The sequence below is a fragment of the Dunckerocampus dactyliophorus genome, chromosome 7, assembly GCF_027744805.1.
Source record: "Dunckerocampus dactyliophorus isolate RoL2022-P2 chromosome 7, RoL_Ddac_1.1, whole genome shotgun sequence".
NCBI classification, from domain to species: Eukaryota; Metazoa; Chordata; class Actinopteri; order Syngnathiformes; family Syngnathidae; genus Dunckerocampus; species Dunckerocampus dactyliophorus.
Window position 1 is genome coordinate 23,417,992 of NC_072825.1, and position 15,950 is coordinate 23,433,941.

At 39.7% G+C, this 15,950-nt stretch overlaps 1 protein-coding gene across 4 annotated transcripts in view; it reads left to right on the forward strand.

Moving 5' to 3' along the window:
* The window catches only part of osbpl3b (oxysterol binding protein-like 3b), a 64,807-nt gene extending 49,868 nt beyond the window's left edge, over positions 1–14,939 (forward strand). For 3 of the 4 annotated variants that reach the window (XM_054781911.1, XM_054781914.1, XM_054781915.1), the window contains 10 exons: positions 3,231–3,324; positions 4,013–4,257; positions 8,339–8,476; positions 8,573–8,636; positions 8,705–8,783; positions 8,859–9,003; positions 9,499–9,640; positions 9,711–9,837; positions 13,944–14,108; positions 14,294–14,939. In XM_054781911.1, the coding sequence (XP_054637886.1) occupies positions 3,231–3,324; positions 4,013–4,257; positions 8,339–8,476; positions 8,573–8,636; positions 8,705–8,783; positions 8,859–9,003; positions 9,499–9,640; positions 9,711–9,837; positions 13,944–14,108; positions 14,294–14,390 (1,296 nt within the window). In that variant the 3' untranslated portion in view covers positions 14,391–14,939. The remainder of the gene's footprint in view (positions 1–3,230; positions 3,325–4,012; positions 4,258–8,338; positions 8,477–8,572; positions 8,637–8,704; positions 8,784–8,858; positions 9,004–9,498; positions 9,641–9,710; positions 9,838–13,943; positions 14,109–14,293) is intronic. The other variant, XM_054781913.1, reaches the window with a different exon arrangement.
* Positions 14,940–15,950: the final 1,011 nt, after the last annotated feature.

Sequence of the window (15,950 nt, forward strand, 5' to 3'; positions counted from 1 at the left end):
GCATTTTGTCAAACTACGGTGTGGGGTGAGGGTCAAACAGGACGTGCCCACGTTAATCGTGTGGCAAACAAAATAGTGGCATCAAAGGGAATTTTTGTTACCTCGTTATTAACGCCTTAACTTTGACAGCCCTAGTAAAAATACATTATATTAATAATGAATAAGAACATGGATGCTTAAGAATGTGCTTATGGAAATAAATAGTTACTTAAAGTTATTTTGGACTTTAGCATGCATACTTTAGCATGCAAAAGATTAGGAAAAAGGAAGGATGCTTTGTCAACTCAACTCAACTACATTTTCTTGAGTTTATTTCACACCTCAAGTATTTATTATTTACGTTATATACAGTATATATGTGTGTGTGTGTGTGTGTGTGTGTGTGTGTGTATATATATATATATATATATATATATATATATATATATATATATATATATACACACACACTAGGTCCCCAACTTACGAACACCCGACTAGTGAATATTCGCGGATACGAACACAAGCCGACTGGTCTATATTTTATTTTATTTTGCCTTGTAGTCGCTCAGTCAGTATTTATACCGCAACTGTACATGCTTGACCAGTAGAGGGCACTGTGACACTGCTAATGGGACCAACAGAGGCAGCGATAGAGCTAATGGGACCAACAGAGGAAGAGTTAGACGCTGGTGAGATAAAGCTATATGGAAAGCTAAATTATACAACCCGGACAGAGCGTGTGATGAAAGTTTATGAAGAGTTAATAGGCCTGCTTAATTCTACGCCACCCACAGAACACTACCTCTTTTAGAGTCTAACGACGACGACAATTTGTCTTTTTTTTCAATATCTCCTCCTCCAACTCCACCACAACGAAGTATGCTCGACCACTCCTCTTCAAAGGTAAATAACATTTATCATTACGTATTATTATATCACTTTAATTATTGTTTTTTTAAATTAATTATCCTCGTTTAATATTACTACTGCATCCAAACTCATATTTACATACATACGCATATACTGTATATGTATACACGTACATGTAGTACCTATGTCATTGGTAATATTACCTTTTCCCCTACTTAAGAACAATTCGACATAAGAACGGTCTTCTGGAACCAATTGTGTTCGTAAATTGGGGACCTAGTGTATATATGTGTATATATATATATATATATATATATATATATATATATATACAATTACTCTCTGCATAGCTACCTTTCTTCATGTCATGCATATCACTTACGTATCAAACATGTCATATTCGCATCATGGTTAAATTGGTTATACCATCATCATCATCATATTAGTATCATAGTTTTTTAAGGTGTGTATTAATGGCATCATTGCTGTCATAAGAGAATTCTTATAAGCTTTGAGACTATTAGTGAACTCATTTGGCGTATTTCATGGTATATTTTCAAATAAGTAATTTTACCTAACATTAATCAATAAGGCATCTTTCAGTTTCAACGTAAGAGTAAGTTTGTCAGAGTGATTGTAGTTCCAAAACAATAGTTATACAATAAAAAAAAACTTGTAGTTCAGTTAAAAAAAGTTGTAGTTCCATTAATTCATTTTTATTTATCTCAGAAATAGCCTGGAGCGTCATAGGGGTGTATTAAGTCTTTCCAACCTGTCCTGGGTCTTCCCCGAGGCCTCCTACCGGTCGAATGTGCCCTTAACACCTCCCGAGGGAGGCGTCTGGGAGACATCTTGACCAGATGCTCGAGCCACCTCATCTGGCTTCTCTCAATGCAGAGGAGCAGCGGTTCCTCTCCGAGTTTTCTCCCAGATGACAGTACTTCTCACCCAATGTCTAAGGGAGATCCCACCCACCATACAGAGGAAACTCATTTTGGCCGCTTGTACACACGATCATGTCTTTTCAGTCATTAGCCAAAGTTCATGATCATAGGTGAGGGTAAGAACATAAATCGGCGGATAAATTGAGAGCTTTGCCTTTTGGCTCAGCTCCCTCTTCAACACAATAGGCCAATGCAGAGTCCGCATCACAGTCCACCTGTCGATCTTGCGTTCCATCGTTCCCTCACTCGTGAACAAGACTTTGAGGTACTCAAACTCCTCCACTTGGGGCAGGATCTCTTCCCTGACCAGGAGATGGCCCTCCACCCTCGTGCTGATTCTTATCCCAGCTCTTCACACACGGCTGCGAACTGATCCAGTGACAGTTGAAGATCCTGGCCTGATCAAGCCAGCAGGACCACATTATCTGCAAAACGCAGACACCCAATCTACTAAAGCCACTAAATCGGATCCCCTGAACGCCCTGACTTCCCCTGAAAATGTTGTCCCTAAAAGTAATGAACAGAATCGGTGACGAAGGGCCACTGGCAAAGCCCAACCCTCACTGGAAACAAGTCTGACTTATAGCCGTCGATGCGGACCGAGCTCTGTCACCAGTCATACAGGGAATGAACCACCCGAATAAGTTGGGCCGGTACACCATACTCTTAAACTACTCCCCACAGGATTTTTCAAGGAGCACTGTCAAATGCCTTCTCCAAGTCCACAAAATTCATGAAGACTGTTTGGGCAAACTTCAGTGCACCCTCAAGTACGCTCTCGAGAGTGTAGAGTTGGTCCATAGTTCCATGACCAGGGCCAAAACCACAAATCCTTCTCTCCAGACACCCCAAACAAGACAGCCCCACAGCATCAAGGGCCTTACGGATCTCCAGGTGGAGCTCATCCACCCCCAGGGCCTCAGGCTCAGATTAAATTACTCATAATAGTTAAATTGTGTAGTTTTTAATAAAAACATTTAATGTCAAGAGCAGCAGAATCACGCTCAAAAACAATAATATAGCGGTAGTATCTTTTTTTTTCTTACTTCCTGCCTGTCATATCATGTGTTGCAAAGTGTTTTTAAACATACTTTGAGAATTGACTGCCACATCTAACACATTTTTATCTTGATCATTCCTTTTAGTGGCTAAGGCTTCTTAAAGCCTTTTGAAATGCTCCATCACAAAATAAGGTTGCACTCTGCCACTTCATTCGCTTTTCTTTTATTTTCATGTGGCTGATCAGATAGCAGCAGGAGCGGAAGCGGTGTAAAAATGGAAGTTAATTACTTTTATCCAAAAATACAGCTGGAGCTCAGGTTTAATTATGTTAGCAGGTCCTACGGGACATCCATCTGACAGCATGTTGAAAGATACCTGCTGTCACATTTATTTCCTCTACTTGATGTCTATTTGCTGTGTGTCTATTTTTAGGTATCAGAGGATGACTCGTACATCAGTGACATTAGTGACAACAATTCCATGGACAACTTCGGCAATGACACAGAAACTGACAGACAAAACATAGGTAAAAAGTGCTGAAACACGTCATGTTAAAAAAAGCGTCTGTGTAGACTCTCAGTCGTACAGGAGTTGTCCATCGAGGGAAAGGCTTCTTGAGACGTCATCTGTACTTCTGTGAAGAAAGTGTCGGACGTTTCGTTCCTCATCCGAAGAGCTTCGTCAGCGAACTAATAAGTGCTGGTAGCCTAGGCCTTAAATACAGTAAGAGTGGGCGGAATTGGTGTGCCAGCACCCTCCTTCTATTGGTTCCTTACACTAAGCCTGGGCAGAGTGGTGGTATAATCCTCTCCTGCTATTAACACCTCCGATAAAAGGGAAGTGTCTCTCCCTGAGTTGGGTATTGGCCAAAGAAAACAGATGGTTTGAAAGAAGAGTAAAGGAAGCTATTTTTGTCAAACAACAGAACCCATCATTGAATCGGAATGGTGGTTTGAGGTTTAATTTGGACCCTGTGTTCAGCAGGTTACTGAGACCAAAACCCACAGCTCTTAGTCTTGCAAATGAGGTGAAGCCAGGGCCGAGCCAGAACAATAGATGCTAACGAGCCAGTATCAGAGTCGTTCATACCCAACTCAGGGAGCGAAACGTCCGACACCTTCTTCACAGAAGTACAGATGACGTCTCAAGAAGCCTTTCCCTCCATGTTAAAAAAAAAAAAAAAAGCATCAGTCCCATATGTGTCGTGTTGTCAGGTTCCGGAGAGAGCAGCACTGTCTTCTGTCGACGTAGATCCCATCTGTCTTCGCCTAGCCCCAGCAGTAGCACCATCAGCCTGTGGAACATCCTCAGGAACAACATCGGCAAAGACTTGTCCAAAGTGGCCATGCCGGTGCATCTCAATGAGCCACTGAACACCCTGCAGAGGCTGTGTGAGGAGCTGGAGTACAGCGAGCTACTGGAGCGGGCCGCAAACACTCATGATGCCTTTGAACGTATGGTGAGAGGACAGCGTTACTGGGTGCTCATGTATTAGCAGTCACAACATTTCTGAATAACGAGATGGGCAACAATTTTTTTTTGTATTTCATATTTAATACAGAGCAGTGCCTGTGAATATTCTCATTAATCCAGGTCATCGCATTCTCTGGGTATTCAATTGATAGCAACTGGACTGTTCAGGTTGTCTCAGAAGATCTGAGCAGGCTTCATCAGTTCATGCTCAAAGACTAGGTGGAACACACACCAGTCAGACTAGATAGGAAAACTCTAGTCTGAAAGCTTGGTGCAAGATCCAATTTATTTATCTTCCAAAGGAGGAGGCAGGTCCAGACAGGAATAGCTGGCTCTTTAGTGGTGTCAAATGACGATAAGTTAATACAGAGGTGTGTTTCTCATAGGACTGCCATCTATTTGTGGTGGTGATGGGTTGGGTGGATGATGCAATGACATAATCATCAAAGTTGCATAATTTGCCAGGACATATTTGCAAAAAGTGAAGAAACATGACAAGCGCACATGTTTAGAGCTACAAATGAACGTTTCTTCTGTTGCTAAACAAACACGGAGCCGCATATTGGTGCTTTTAAATGGGGAGGGGTTCACAGCAGCACTCGCTGCTTGTTGAGAAGAGTGATACATATGTAAGTTAATGTCAGACTCTCCAAAGGTCTCTTGACCAGATTTGTCACTAGTCGCTTTTTTGGGGTCTGATTGCTTGCTAAATATAGCAACAAAGTTGCTGAATTGGCAACACCGATCCCTCCTGTTCCGTCTTCTTCTTCTCTGGCAGACCAACTGCATTATAAGGCATTTATGAGCAAGGCTGAACAGGTAGGGCCAAATTTATTTGTGGCGGTCCAAATCTATTTGTGGCAGTCCGCAGAGTAATCATTCAGTTGAGAAATTAATATCTCTAAATATATTTCTATTGTCCTTACAGTGCAAATTGAGGCCTGTTGTCGCGACTGGCATATCATTTTTTATTGGCCGATGAAGTAGTTACGATGCAGTCTGACTGGAATGTGCCTGGCATCAAGCCTGACTAGGAAAAACAATCTGAGCTATTCTGCTGATTTACACGGCTGTTTATGCAAGGTCGGATTTACAACATTGGTTTTGGAAGAGAAGCGGGAGGAAATAATCAGACTGTATGAGTAAGTAAGTACATATTCTTAAGTGGCCCAGTATGTGAGGGTTTTTAAAAAATATTTTCCAATATTTGTGGTTTTCAGACCAACACAATGTCTTTGGTGAACAGGAAAACCCAGAAATGTGTCTGTGATTGTTGCATGTTATTAATTTGACCTTTAAAACATCAGATAATTGTGATGGTGCACTAGCTTGTGCTACTATACTTACTTTAGCATTGAATGTTGTAACACGGACTAAAAAGATAAACACAAGTATTTACTCACATGATGCACCCACAGGTTATGAAAATTTACTGTCATTTCCGGACTATTAAGCTCACCTGAATATAAGCCGCAGCCACAAAATCTACAGAGAAAAAAAGATTTGTACATATATTGTACTGTCTACCACATTGTAGCATGGGATATTTAGTACACAGAAAAATCTTACACAGAAAGCTTTTAACTTTAAATTAAATAAACACTTTTTTCTCAACAGCGCCGAACAGTGTGTGTAATATGACTGGTTGAACAGTAGCCTATCAGAAAAGTCGTTGATCGCTGTCTTCTAGGGGTGTCACAAGATCTCATGTCCCAAGAGCTTGCGACATTAAAATGTGACAAGATTTCTGGTTCAGAAGGTAAATGTCTCGTGGGCACAAGGCCTGGGACAATAATACATTTATCATACAGTAAATTAAAATGAACGTGATAATTTTGTCGCCCTCAATATATTGCCATGTGCATGCGTGTCTGTTTTCCTCGTCTCCCGCCTCCAAACAAGCAGGAAGAGGATTCACTGTGTGCATTGTTTTCAGCACCTTGGAGCATATGTTCCATAGAACAACGGCATGAATGGAGGGAGTGAGCTCTTCTGTCAGTCATATAGTCTTTTTGGTGGAGGCAAAGCCACTAGCATCCACACAGTGCAGAAGAATGTGACGTAGTAGAAATTAAATTAATAGATTGCATTATATTGTCATATATAGTACGTTTTTATTGTACTTTTCTGAAAACTAATGTTAAAATCTCGTCATATCTTGTGTATCATCTCGTGAATCGAGTGTCTCGTGACACCCCTGCTGTCTTCATCTTCCTTCTTCCTCACTAAAACTACTAAAGTTGTCTTCTTCGGTGTGGAAATTGAACAGCCTCATAACTCCTTCGTCACACATTTTCAGTCTCTACCTCTCTTTCGTTGTCGCTCTCAGTTTCACTTTTGTGAGGTTTGAGCTTGTGCTGTCCTCTTCATCATGCAGTAGTCTAGCCTTTCGTAATCTTGCTGTCAAGATCCACTGGCGGACTTGAGCAAAAGTTGCTTAAACGATCGCCTTTAACTTGAAAGCTACATCGTATGCATTGTTTTGTGTGTTTTTCATGATGATTGTGTGTGGTTCATGGAGCGCAAAATGACTGTTCTGAAGCAAACGGGATGTCGCAAGATTAGAACGTGACAATAATTTAGCCGCGTCACTGCGTAAGCCGCAGGGTTCTCCGCTTGAGGAAAAAGTATCAGCTTATACGCCTGGAAATTACCATAGTTGGTGCTTTGTTTGCAGCTGTTACAACTACCAGTACTCTGGGAAGACTTTCCTCAAGATTTTGGAGTGTGTCTGTATGAATTTGTATCCATTCACTCAGAATATTTGTTAAGTCAGAGGTCGCTGATGCTGGACCATAATCTCTCTTCAATACATCCATCCATTTTCTATACGGCTTCTCCTCTTTTAGTGTCGCGGGGGCATGCTGGAGCCTATCCCAGCTGACTTCGGGCGACAGGCGGGGTACACCCGCCCGGTCACCAGTCAATTGTCTATATGTGCTAATTGCAAGGCACATATAGACAAACAACCATTCACACTCACATTCATACCTATGGACAATTTAGAGTTGCCAATTAACCTAACCTGCATGTAACCGGAGAAAACCCACGCGCGAGGAGAACATGCAAACTCCACACAGAAATGCCCAAGGGAGTATCGAACCCAGGTCTTCCCATCTCCAGACTGTTACTGTGTTGCTAGCCACCGTGCGGCCCCATCTTTCTTCTAGTTGATCCCAAATATATTTGATGGAGTTACGGTCAAAGTTTTTCCTCACCAAAATCGTCTAACCATGCATTTATGGACATTGCATTTTACACTGACTCATAGACATTCTGGAACAGAAAAGGGACTATTCTTAAAGTGGTCCGACAAGGTTGAAAACACAGAACTGTACATCTCAGAAGGGAATACATTTGTCTATATTGTTGGTGTTACGATCCATGACCCTCCCGTAAATAAATAATAGACACGTGCGTGAAAATGCCTATTTTTGACACCATAAGCCCTATGATATACCTCGCACACTTATTAAATGCATTTTAAGCATTTAGACTGGTCGTCAGGCTACCAGAATGGCCGTGCTTCCGTCTCCAGTGGCGCCGCCTCTATCCCCCTCTAAAGCGGCTAGCCGGTGTTTTGCCATGCATTATTGTTATTTACAAGTTATTATCAATTTAGGATGAGCAAGATCAGTCTTCTATGAAAATACATATTTTCAGAGAGAAAAAGTGCAAATGGACATGTTTTCCCATGAATCAAAAATAATTTTAAAAATATATGTATCTTAGCTTTTTAAAAATCTGCGAATATACAGAGTAGGGAATACTAAATTGCGAAGCCGCTGTATTAGTAGTGTTGAACCAATCATTGGCTTAACTTGTTTAACTTATTACCAGTGTTTGTATTTACTGCAGCGGCTTACAACTTAATCACTTCACAACTGTAGGTGGCGCCCTGAAGAAAAAAACAATTGCTCATTACATTAGTCATTTTAATTGAAAGTTATCTTGCTCGCTCTGGTAATTATAAAACCCTTAAATTGAGGCTATAATTGATTCTTGGCATCACCAAGTGCAGTTAACAGTGTTGTTTTCTTTGTGTATGTGTGTGTGTGTGCGTGTAGGTCTACATGGCTACATTTGTCATATCAGGTTACGCATCCAGCTACTACAGAACTGGCGGGAAACCTTTCAACCCAGTCTTGGGAGAAACTTATGAATGTGACCGGCCAGATAAAGGTTTCCGGTTTGTTGCAGAGCAGGTATGGCTATATCAGCAATTTTATTCACGACATAATAATGCAATGAATTCATTTTGTTTTACAAAGCTGTTGAATGCATTTTATTTACATTTGTAGGTTAGCCATCATCCACCAATCTCAGCTTGCCATGCAGAGTCTAAAAACTTCATCTTCTGGCAAGGTGGGTGCTACAGCATACTTCTGTGTTGGGTTTAAAATAGTCCATTTTAATTTGTTTTTATTTTACAGACGTGAGGTGTAAGAACAAGTTTTGGGGGAAGTCGATGGAGATTGTTCCTGTCGGCAGCACGCATGTAACTCTGCCTGGGTAGGTTTGTACTCTAATCCTCAGCACAAGTATCACACTGAACTTTATTTTGATGATTTGCCTTTACATCTGCAGGTTTGGAGACCACTATGAGTGGAACAAGGTGACGTCCTGCATTCACAACATCCTGAGCGGACAGCGCTGGATTGAGCACTATGGCGAGATATCTATCAGAAACTCAAACAGCGATGCCTGCCAGTGCAAGATTACTTTTGTTAAGGTGGGCCAAGCCTGCAAATCACTCACACATTTGAATGCATGAATCAGAAATGAGTGCTGTGAAAAAGGAAATTCAATTAACTAAGCTAGTGCTTTTGCAAAACACTGTATGTGCACTTGACAGTATAGACTTATACTTATGTTTAATATACAAACTTAAACAAGTGTCTTTTTCTGTCATTTGTGAGATGTTTGTGTCTCCACATATATCATGCAATTTATAAGGACTCACTGTCATATTAGGGCGTTTATTACTCAATGACCTTTGCACACAGTCAATGTTCTTCACCTGGACGCCAGTAAGAAGCCGAGGTTTGATGTATGGAAGCCTTTCCTCAGCCGAGAAGGTTAATTGCTTAAACAATTCTCATTTGAAAGGTCTCTGAAAGCCGTGCAGGTTGGCGAGTCAAGGAAAAGTGATTTATTCATCTTGATGAAGAACCGTTCTAAATGATGTTCCTGCATGATGATGGATGTTCTCCAATCTTTTTCACAGGCTAAATGGAACTCAAGTGCCAACGAGGTGGAAGGAACCATCACGGATCAGAAGGGGAACGTCATCCATAGGCTCTTCGGGAAGTGGCACGAGGCGGTTTTCTGTGGGGAACCGCCGTCAGCCACATGCGTCTGGAGAGCAAGTATGACCACTTCATTTTATTCCAAAGCATTTCATCCACAGTTAGTAATGTCTGATGCTTCTATATGCAGATGCAATACCACTCGACCACGAGCAGTACTACGGTTTCACAAAGTTTGCCATTGAACTCAACGAGCTGGACACATCTCTAAAACTGCTGTTACCGCCAACTGACACCAGACTGCGTGTGGACCAAAGGTGAGAGAGAAAAATACACCTATTAATGTCTAAAAGTAGGAGTAAGAAACAATTACTGAAGGATGCATGGTGGAATTCACAATGTGAATCTTTCGCATACCTCATTGGATTCATTCTGTATGTCGTTTGCTTTTGCTTTTTTGCAACACAAATTGAAAAGACGGACCAAAAGCGTTGAGTAAAATAGTAGACTCGCATTCCAAGCAGCAAGACTCTGGTAGTGTCCCAATCCTTTTTTCCAGCTTCACCACATGCTTTGTCGCTTGTCAACCATGTTTTAAACGTGTGTACGGTGGCTGACAGGGGCAAATGCGCAGCAATGTCCATAGACAGAAATGAACCAAAACCAAAAAAACACACAAACACCAGATAACAAATGCAATGGAAAAATATTGCAAATTATAAATGCTGAGATCACATAAACGCTGCAGGATCAAGAACAAATTTTTAAAAAAATGCTGCAAATGCCTAATATACACACAATCCCCAAAACCACATGCATGACAGAAATATTGCAAGTTCACGGAATAAAATGGAATTTAGCAAGGCTTCCAGGAGCACCAGACCTTTCGAATATCCATCTTAAAAATATAAGACGCAATATTTTATAGTATTATAGAGCAACCAGTTTGTATGGTCAAGTGTTTATCAAACACTACGTTCACACTGCAGGGTATAATTCCCAATTCTGACTTTTTCGTTCGAGTCCGATCTTTTATGTAGTCGTAAAAATGTGACTTATGAATGTGAGCGCAGTGTCTTCGGGAAGACACATAAAGTACAAAACACAACATCTCAGTCTCAGTCCTGGTGCATTTGTAGCAATTTTGTGCAACTGGAGTCAGCATTTTCTTAACCAAAGTATTTTGCTTAGGACATTAAGGAGAAAGAGGGCAAGACTTGTGGCGATGGCAGTTTGTGGGGAACTTGCTGCCACGTCTGTTCCGAGGAGCGTGTCAACAACGAATGGGAGTCAGGAATGGTGGGACATTGACATGAGCCGCTTCACTGACACAGATTTTTAAAATAATTTTCAGCTGACAAGAAGAACTTTTGCCTACACCTGCGAGTACCTTTCCCTAACTCTCGCATGGCAAAGCACATGTTTTGATGACTTAAAGGTCTATATGCAATCTGACCGTTCAGACTGTAGTAGCATCGGATACATATCGGATTTATATCTATGTACAAAAGAGGCATGGGTTGCATTTGAAAAAAAATTAATTGTATTGTTCACACTGACATGACTTGTCCTCACAAGGGTTGTGGGGGTATGCTGGAGCCTCTCCCAGCTGACGTTGGGCAAGAGGCACATACAGACAAACAACCATTCACACTTGCTTTCATACCTATGGACAATTTAGAGTCTCCAAATAACCTAGCATGTATATTTTTTGAATGTGGGAGGAAGCTGGAGTACCTGGAGAAAACCCAGGGAGAACATGCAAACTCCATACAGAAATGCCCAAATGGAGAGTCGAACCCAGATCTTCCCGATCTACTGACTGTGTGGCCAACATGCTAACCACTAGGCCACTGTGTGGTCCCGAGGTCACATGTGAGCAAAAAAAAAAGGGAATTGACCTGCAGTGTGTACATGAAAGACATAAAGAAAATTGTACCTTTTCATACCTTCTTCTGAGCTTTCCGCTCATATCCTTAAAGATGAATGTCCCTGAGGTCTGACATTAGTACGGGCGTTTGCCCCTGTTGGCCACCGTACTTGAGATACGTGAGACACGTCACAGAAGTTTAGACAGGCAAATAGGTTTTTATTCAAAAACAAACTTTTGGCCAGATAGTTTTTTGTTGTTTTTTTTTCTGTGAAATGATTTTTGTACTATTTCACACAAACCTGAATTCAATTTGATGCAAGTTTTGGAGTAATATGAATACATGAGAAATAAATGGTTTCATAATTAATTTTTTAGTTTAACATAACAAAATTAACTGAATAAAATAATACAAATAAATATCTTTATTAAATAGAAATCTATCCTGCTTAACTTAAAACAGAATAAATTCAGTGTCCAGGTTGCACTTTCATCACTTTTAGAGCTGTCAACTATTAGTGTTTTATTTATGACTGTCAACATTTAAATTGTACTCTACTTTATTTACCAAGCAGATGTCAACTTCAACAGTGTCACCATCGTCTTTATGCTTTTTAGTGCTCATTTGTCATTATATAAAGGCATAAAGTCTAAACTGAACAGTTATAATAAAAAAAACTACTAAAGAGTTGAAGCAAATTTTCTTTGTGAGCTACTCAAAGGAGACCCCTGTAATAGTATCACCATCATAAGGCTGGACACACTTAGTGTATGTTTTTATGTTTATTAAACGACGACACACAAATAGTGTTTTGAGGAGAAGACATAATTAGTATAATGACAACAAGAGAGCAAAATTGTTCAGTGGCACTTGAAAAAGTTAGTACGTACCCCATGAACGTGATATCCACTTCCCCGTGGAACAAAAACGCTCTGAACTAACCACATTGCTTCTTTGTTTAAAAAAAATGTCACTGTGGCAAAAAGTCACATTTGGAGTCCGATGACAAGGAGCTAGGCAGATAACTATAGCTAGTGACAGCCGCCCGTGGCAGCTAGGCAAAGCGTGTAAACAAAGATGCAAGGAAAGTCCAACTGCAATAGGTTTGATAGGGGAGTGATCAAACACACTGGCATTGATTGGCACAGCATGTGTCAAGCTGTCAAACTGAAGCCATTGAGGTTTTACAAAATAGTGTTGATTCTCGCGGCAATACGGGACAAAGTGTGTCCCTTGTTGGCAACCCTACGTGTCACAGCAAACGTGTAGGATTTGCGGCCGCACGCCGATCGGCTTTTGAGGTCAGCTTTAAAAGGCATTTATCGGCATATGCCGATCACGTGTTTTTCATGGATCTCGGCTGATACTAATCGGCGGCTGATCGATCGTAGCATCCCTAGTAAAAACGCAATTTGCAATGACTGTGAAGTGCTGGTTACACAAGGGGGGAGTAAGGAATCACTTGGAAACACACGCAGCAAAATAATAAGGAGTGACAGGCAGTACTGAAAGAAACTAAACAGTTTACATTTTCAATTATTGTATTAGTCCAGAGTTTCATACTTTGCACTTCACTGTGTTCAGATTTGGATATTTGTGCCACATAGAAATGTGCAGCTTTCCCAGTTGTATCGGTGATGTTGATAGTCGGAGAACATGTCATAATAGTTAACTATTAGTCATAATTTTTTTAATATTATTATACTATTTTGTTGAGACAAAGTGTTTAAAATGAATATGGCACTTTTTCTATAACTTGTATTGCATATTGCTGTATTTGTCTTATTTTCCACAAACAGTTTTTATTAGTGAAATATATCCAGTGGCATCATAGTAATAGAATTACACAAGATATGACCTGACATTAGTTAGGAAGAGCTGCTGCCAATTTTGGTATCAGTCATGACGGGTTGGACAATACTGCTGGACAAATGGATATTGGTAAGAATGCCAATATCCAGCAGCTCTAGTTATAATGTTACTTAAAACATGATTTCCTCAGGGAAATTGCTTAAAAACCAATAACAACAATTGTATGTGGACTGGCAGCGAATTGTATTTAGCCTCAGAGCTTCCACTCTTTAGAAGCAGGTTTTGTTTTGTGGGTTATTTTTGCAGTGATTAGCTTTCAACGCTTAAAATTGTGTCGACCTCAGTTGTGTGCTCTTGACACTGCACTCCGCGCAACTGATCAAACCTCTGAGGTAGACGCAATGGCTAAAAATAGTAACTTCACTAGTACATTTCTTGAAGCTAATTTTAGAACTTGTATAAGGTTTGTACCTTCAATAGTCAAAATTTAGGGCACACTAAAATAGAACTTCCATCTTAATCCTGTGTGCAAAAATGTGAATGATCAAATGATAATAGCCATGTGCTGTTGATTCTGGCAGTGCATTACTGATCCATAGCAACAAGGGTAACCCAGTAAAAAGATAGCACTTGAATTTATTTGGAGACTATTTAGCATGTAAACAGCCCATCAGAAAAATCAATGCTCAGCCATCTACAAATTTGATGCAAAGTTGTTTTTTATTGCTTTGCATTTGCAGCGATGTTTTCTGTATTTGTATGTGTATGTGCTGCACGTCCAGACTGCTGGAGGAGGGAAAGTTAGAGGCTGCTGAGGAGCAGAAGCAAAGGATTGAACAGCTGCAGAGAGAGAGAAGGCGAGTCCTTGAGGAGAGCAGCATCACACATCAACCAAAATTCTTCAGGTAGCCTTTGTATACAGTAGTTTGCCTATGCTGTGTGGGATTAAAGATGATTATATTGCATCATCTTCAATAGTGTTATACCCTCTCCCAGTGTATTAGATACACAAGTGCAAAAAGCTGGATGAAAATGTCTTCCTTTAGTTTATGATGCTCCGTTTTTCTCTCTCTCTTGTTGCATCCTTTAGAAAGTCAAAGGCTGATACGTGGGTGAGCAACAACACATACTGGGACTTGAGGAGAGATCCAGGCTTTGCCCACATAGATTTCCCCACATTGTGGTGACCTGAACTACAGCTTCAACGCATTCAGTCTAAACATCCACATTCAATGCCGACTTTCTGTATTGTTGTTATTGCCTTAACAAGTGCTTCTATAAGTTGTGTGAACATGCGAGAATATTGCTGTATTTAAGCCCATATTTGGAGAAATGTGAAAAGGATGGCCTGTTCACCTCATAACAAGTGTCTCATTAAAAAATATTAAGCGGGAGCTCATCTTATCAGAGACAATCTCTACCTCAGATATAGTAGCCTTGATATGCCATTGATTAACATCTAGTATTTATTCTACACATACCTGATGCCTTATCTGTGGTACTGTCATCATTTTATTTGTTGCATATTATAAAATGTATAGTTTGTAAGGAGCTCTGAACATCAACCAATCCTTACTGAATGTTACTTTTTTAAACACCAATGATTATGATATATTAAAACTGTGTGAATGATGCAAACATGAGTTGCTGTAGCAAAATATCCATATTTTCACCTCATCTGGTGTACCTCTGTCTACACCTGCATCATGGTGCAACATGGTTCAGACTGTGCTCCCTAAGCTCAAATAAATGCTGCGATGCTTCCCTCTTGTGGTGTCTCGTGTATGGTCACGTCAACCCAAAGAATATTATATTAAAATTAAAACTGGTATCCTGACGTTTCTTCACAGAAAAATTTAAGAATGTTTAAGAACTTTGACATTTTTTGCCTTTTTCCTAGTTTTTCAACACATGTTTTAAAAAAATCCAAAATTGTATTAAAGCAGTATACAGTTTTATTGGCAAATAATTTTTTATATTTTTTAATAATATTTGGGGTCTATAAAGACAACAGTCGCGATGTGAACATGTTTTCATCGAAATTGATCAGTATCGATAATAAAAGTATTGATAATTTTGGTCATAGTAATCATATAAAATTCATCTGTAATGTATGCCAAGATATGCTAAGTATTTAAATATATTTTAAAGAAAACAATGTATATTGAATATAAATATAAATATAGTATTACAGTAACATTACAACTTTTTCCTCTGGAGCCTTTTATTTTTCCAGTGTGGCTCCAATCTTAATATTATTTTCCAACCATGCCAAGGGCCATTAAAAAAAATGTGTTGCAGCCCTCAAAGAGCCCCCATGATGCACTTTGGACACCCCTGACTGAAAGCTTCTGATTACATAAGCTTCAGTTTTTCCAATTTGTCTTTTCAAACGGTGATGTCCAATTTGATTGAGCCCGCGAAGAAACCATATGAATAAAATTAGTTTTTGGAGCACACAGACAAGGGAGTTTGTAAAAGATGTGTCCTATATATAAAATTACTACAGTATAAAATGTATTCCAGACCTGATGTATAGTAAAGGGGCATATTTGTATTTTATCTAGAGGGTTAGAGGGATTAAAAACTCAGTTGACTGTATTGAGCAACTATCATAATTTACATAATTTGAATAAAAATGAAATTTAATAGTATATATGTAATAGTATTACTAGTTGACTGTATTGAGTAACTATCATAATTATCATTATTTACATAATTGAAATTTAATGAAATTTAATATATTT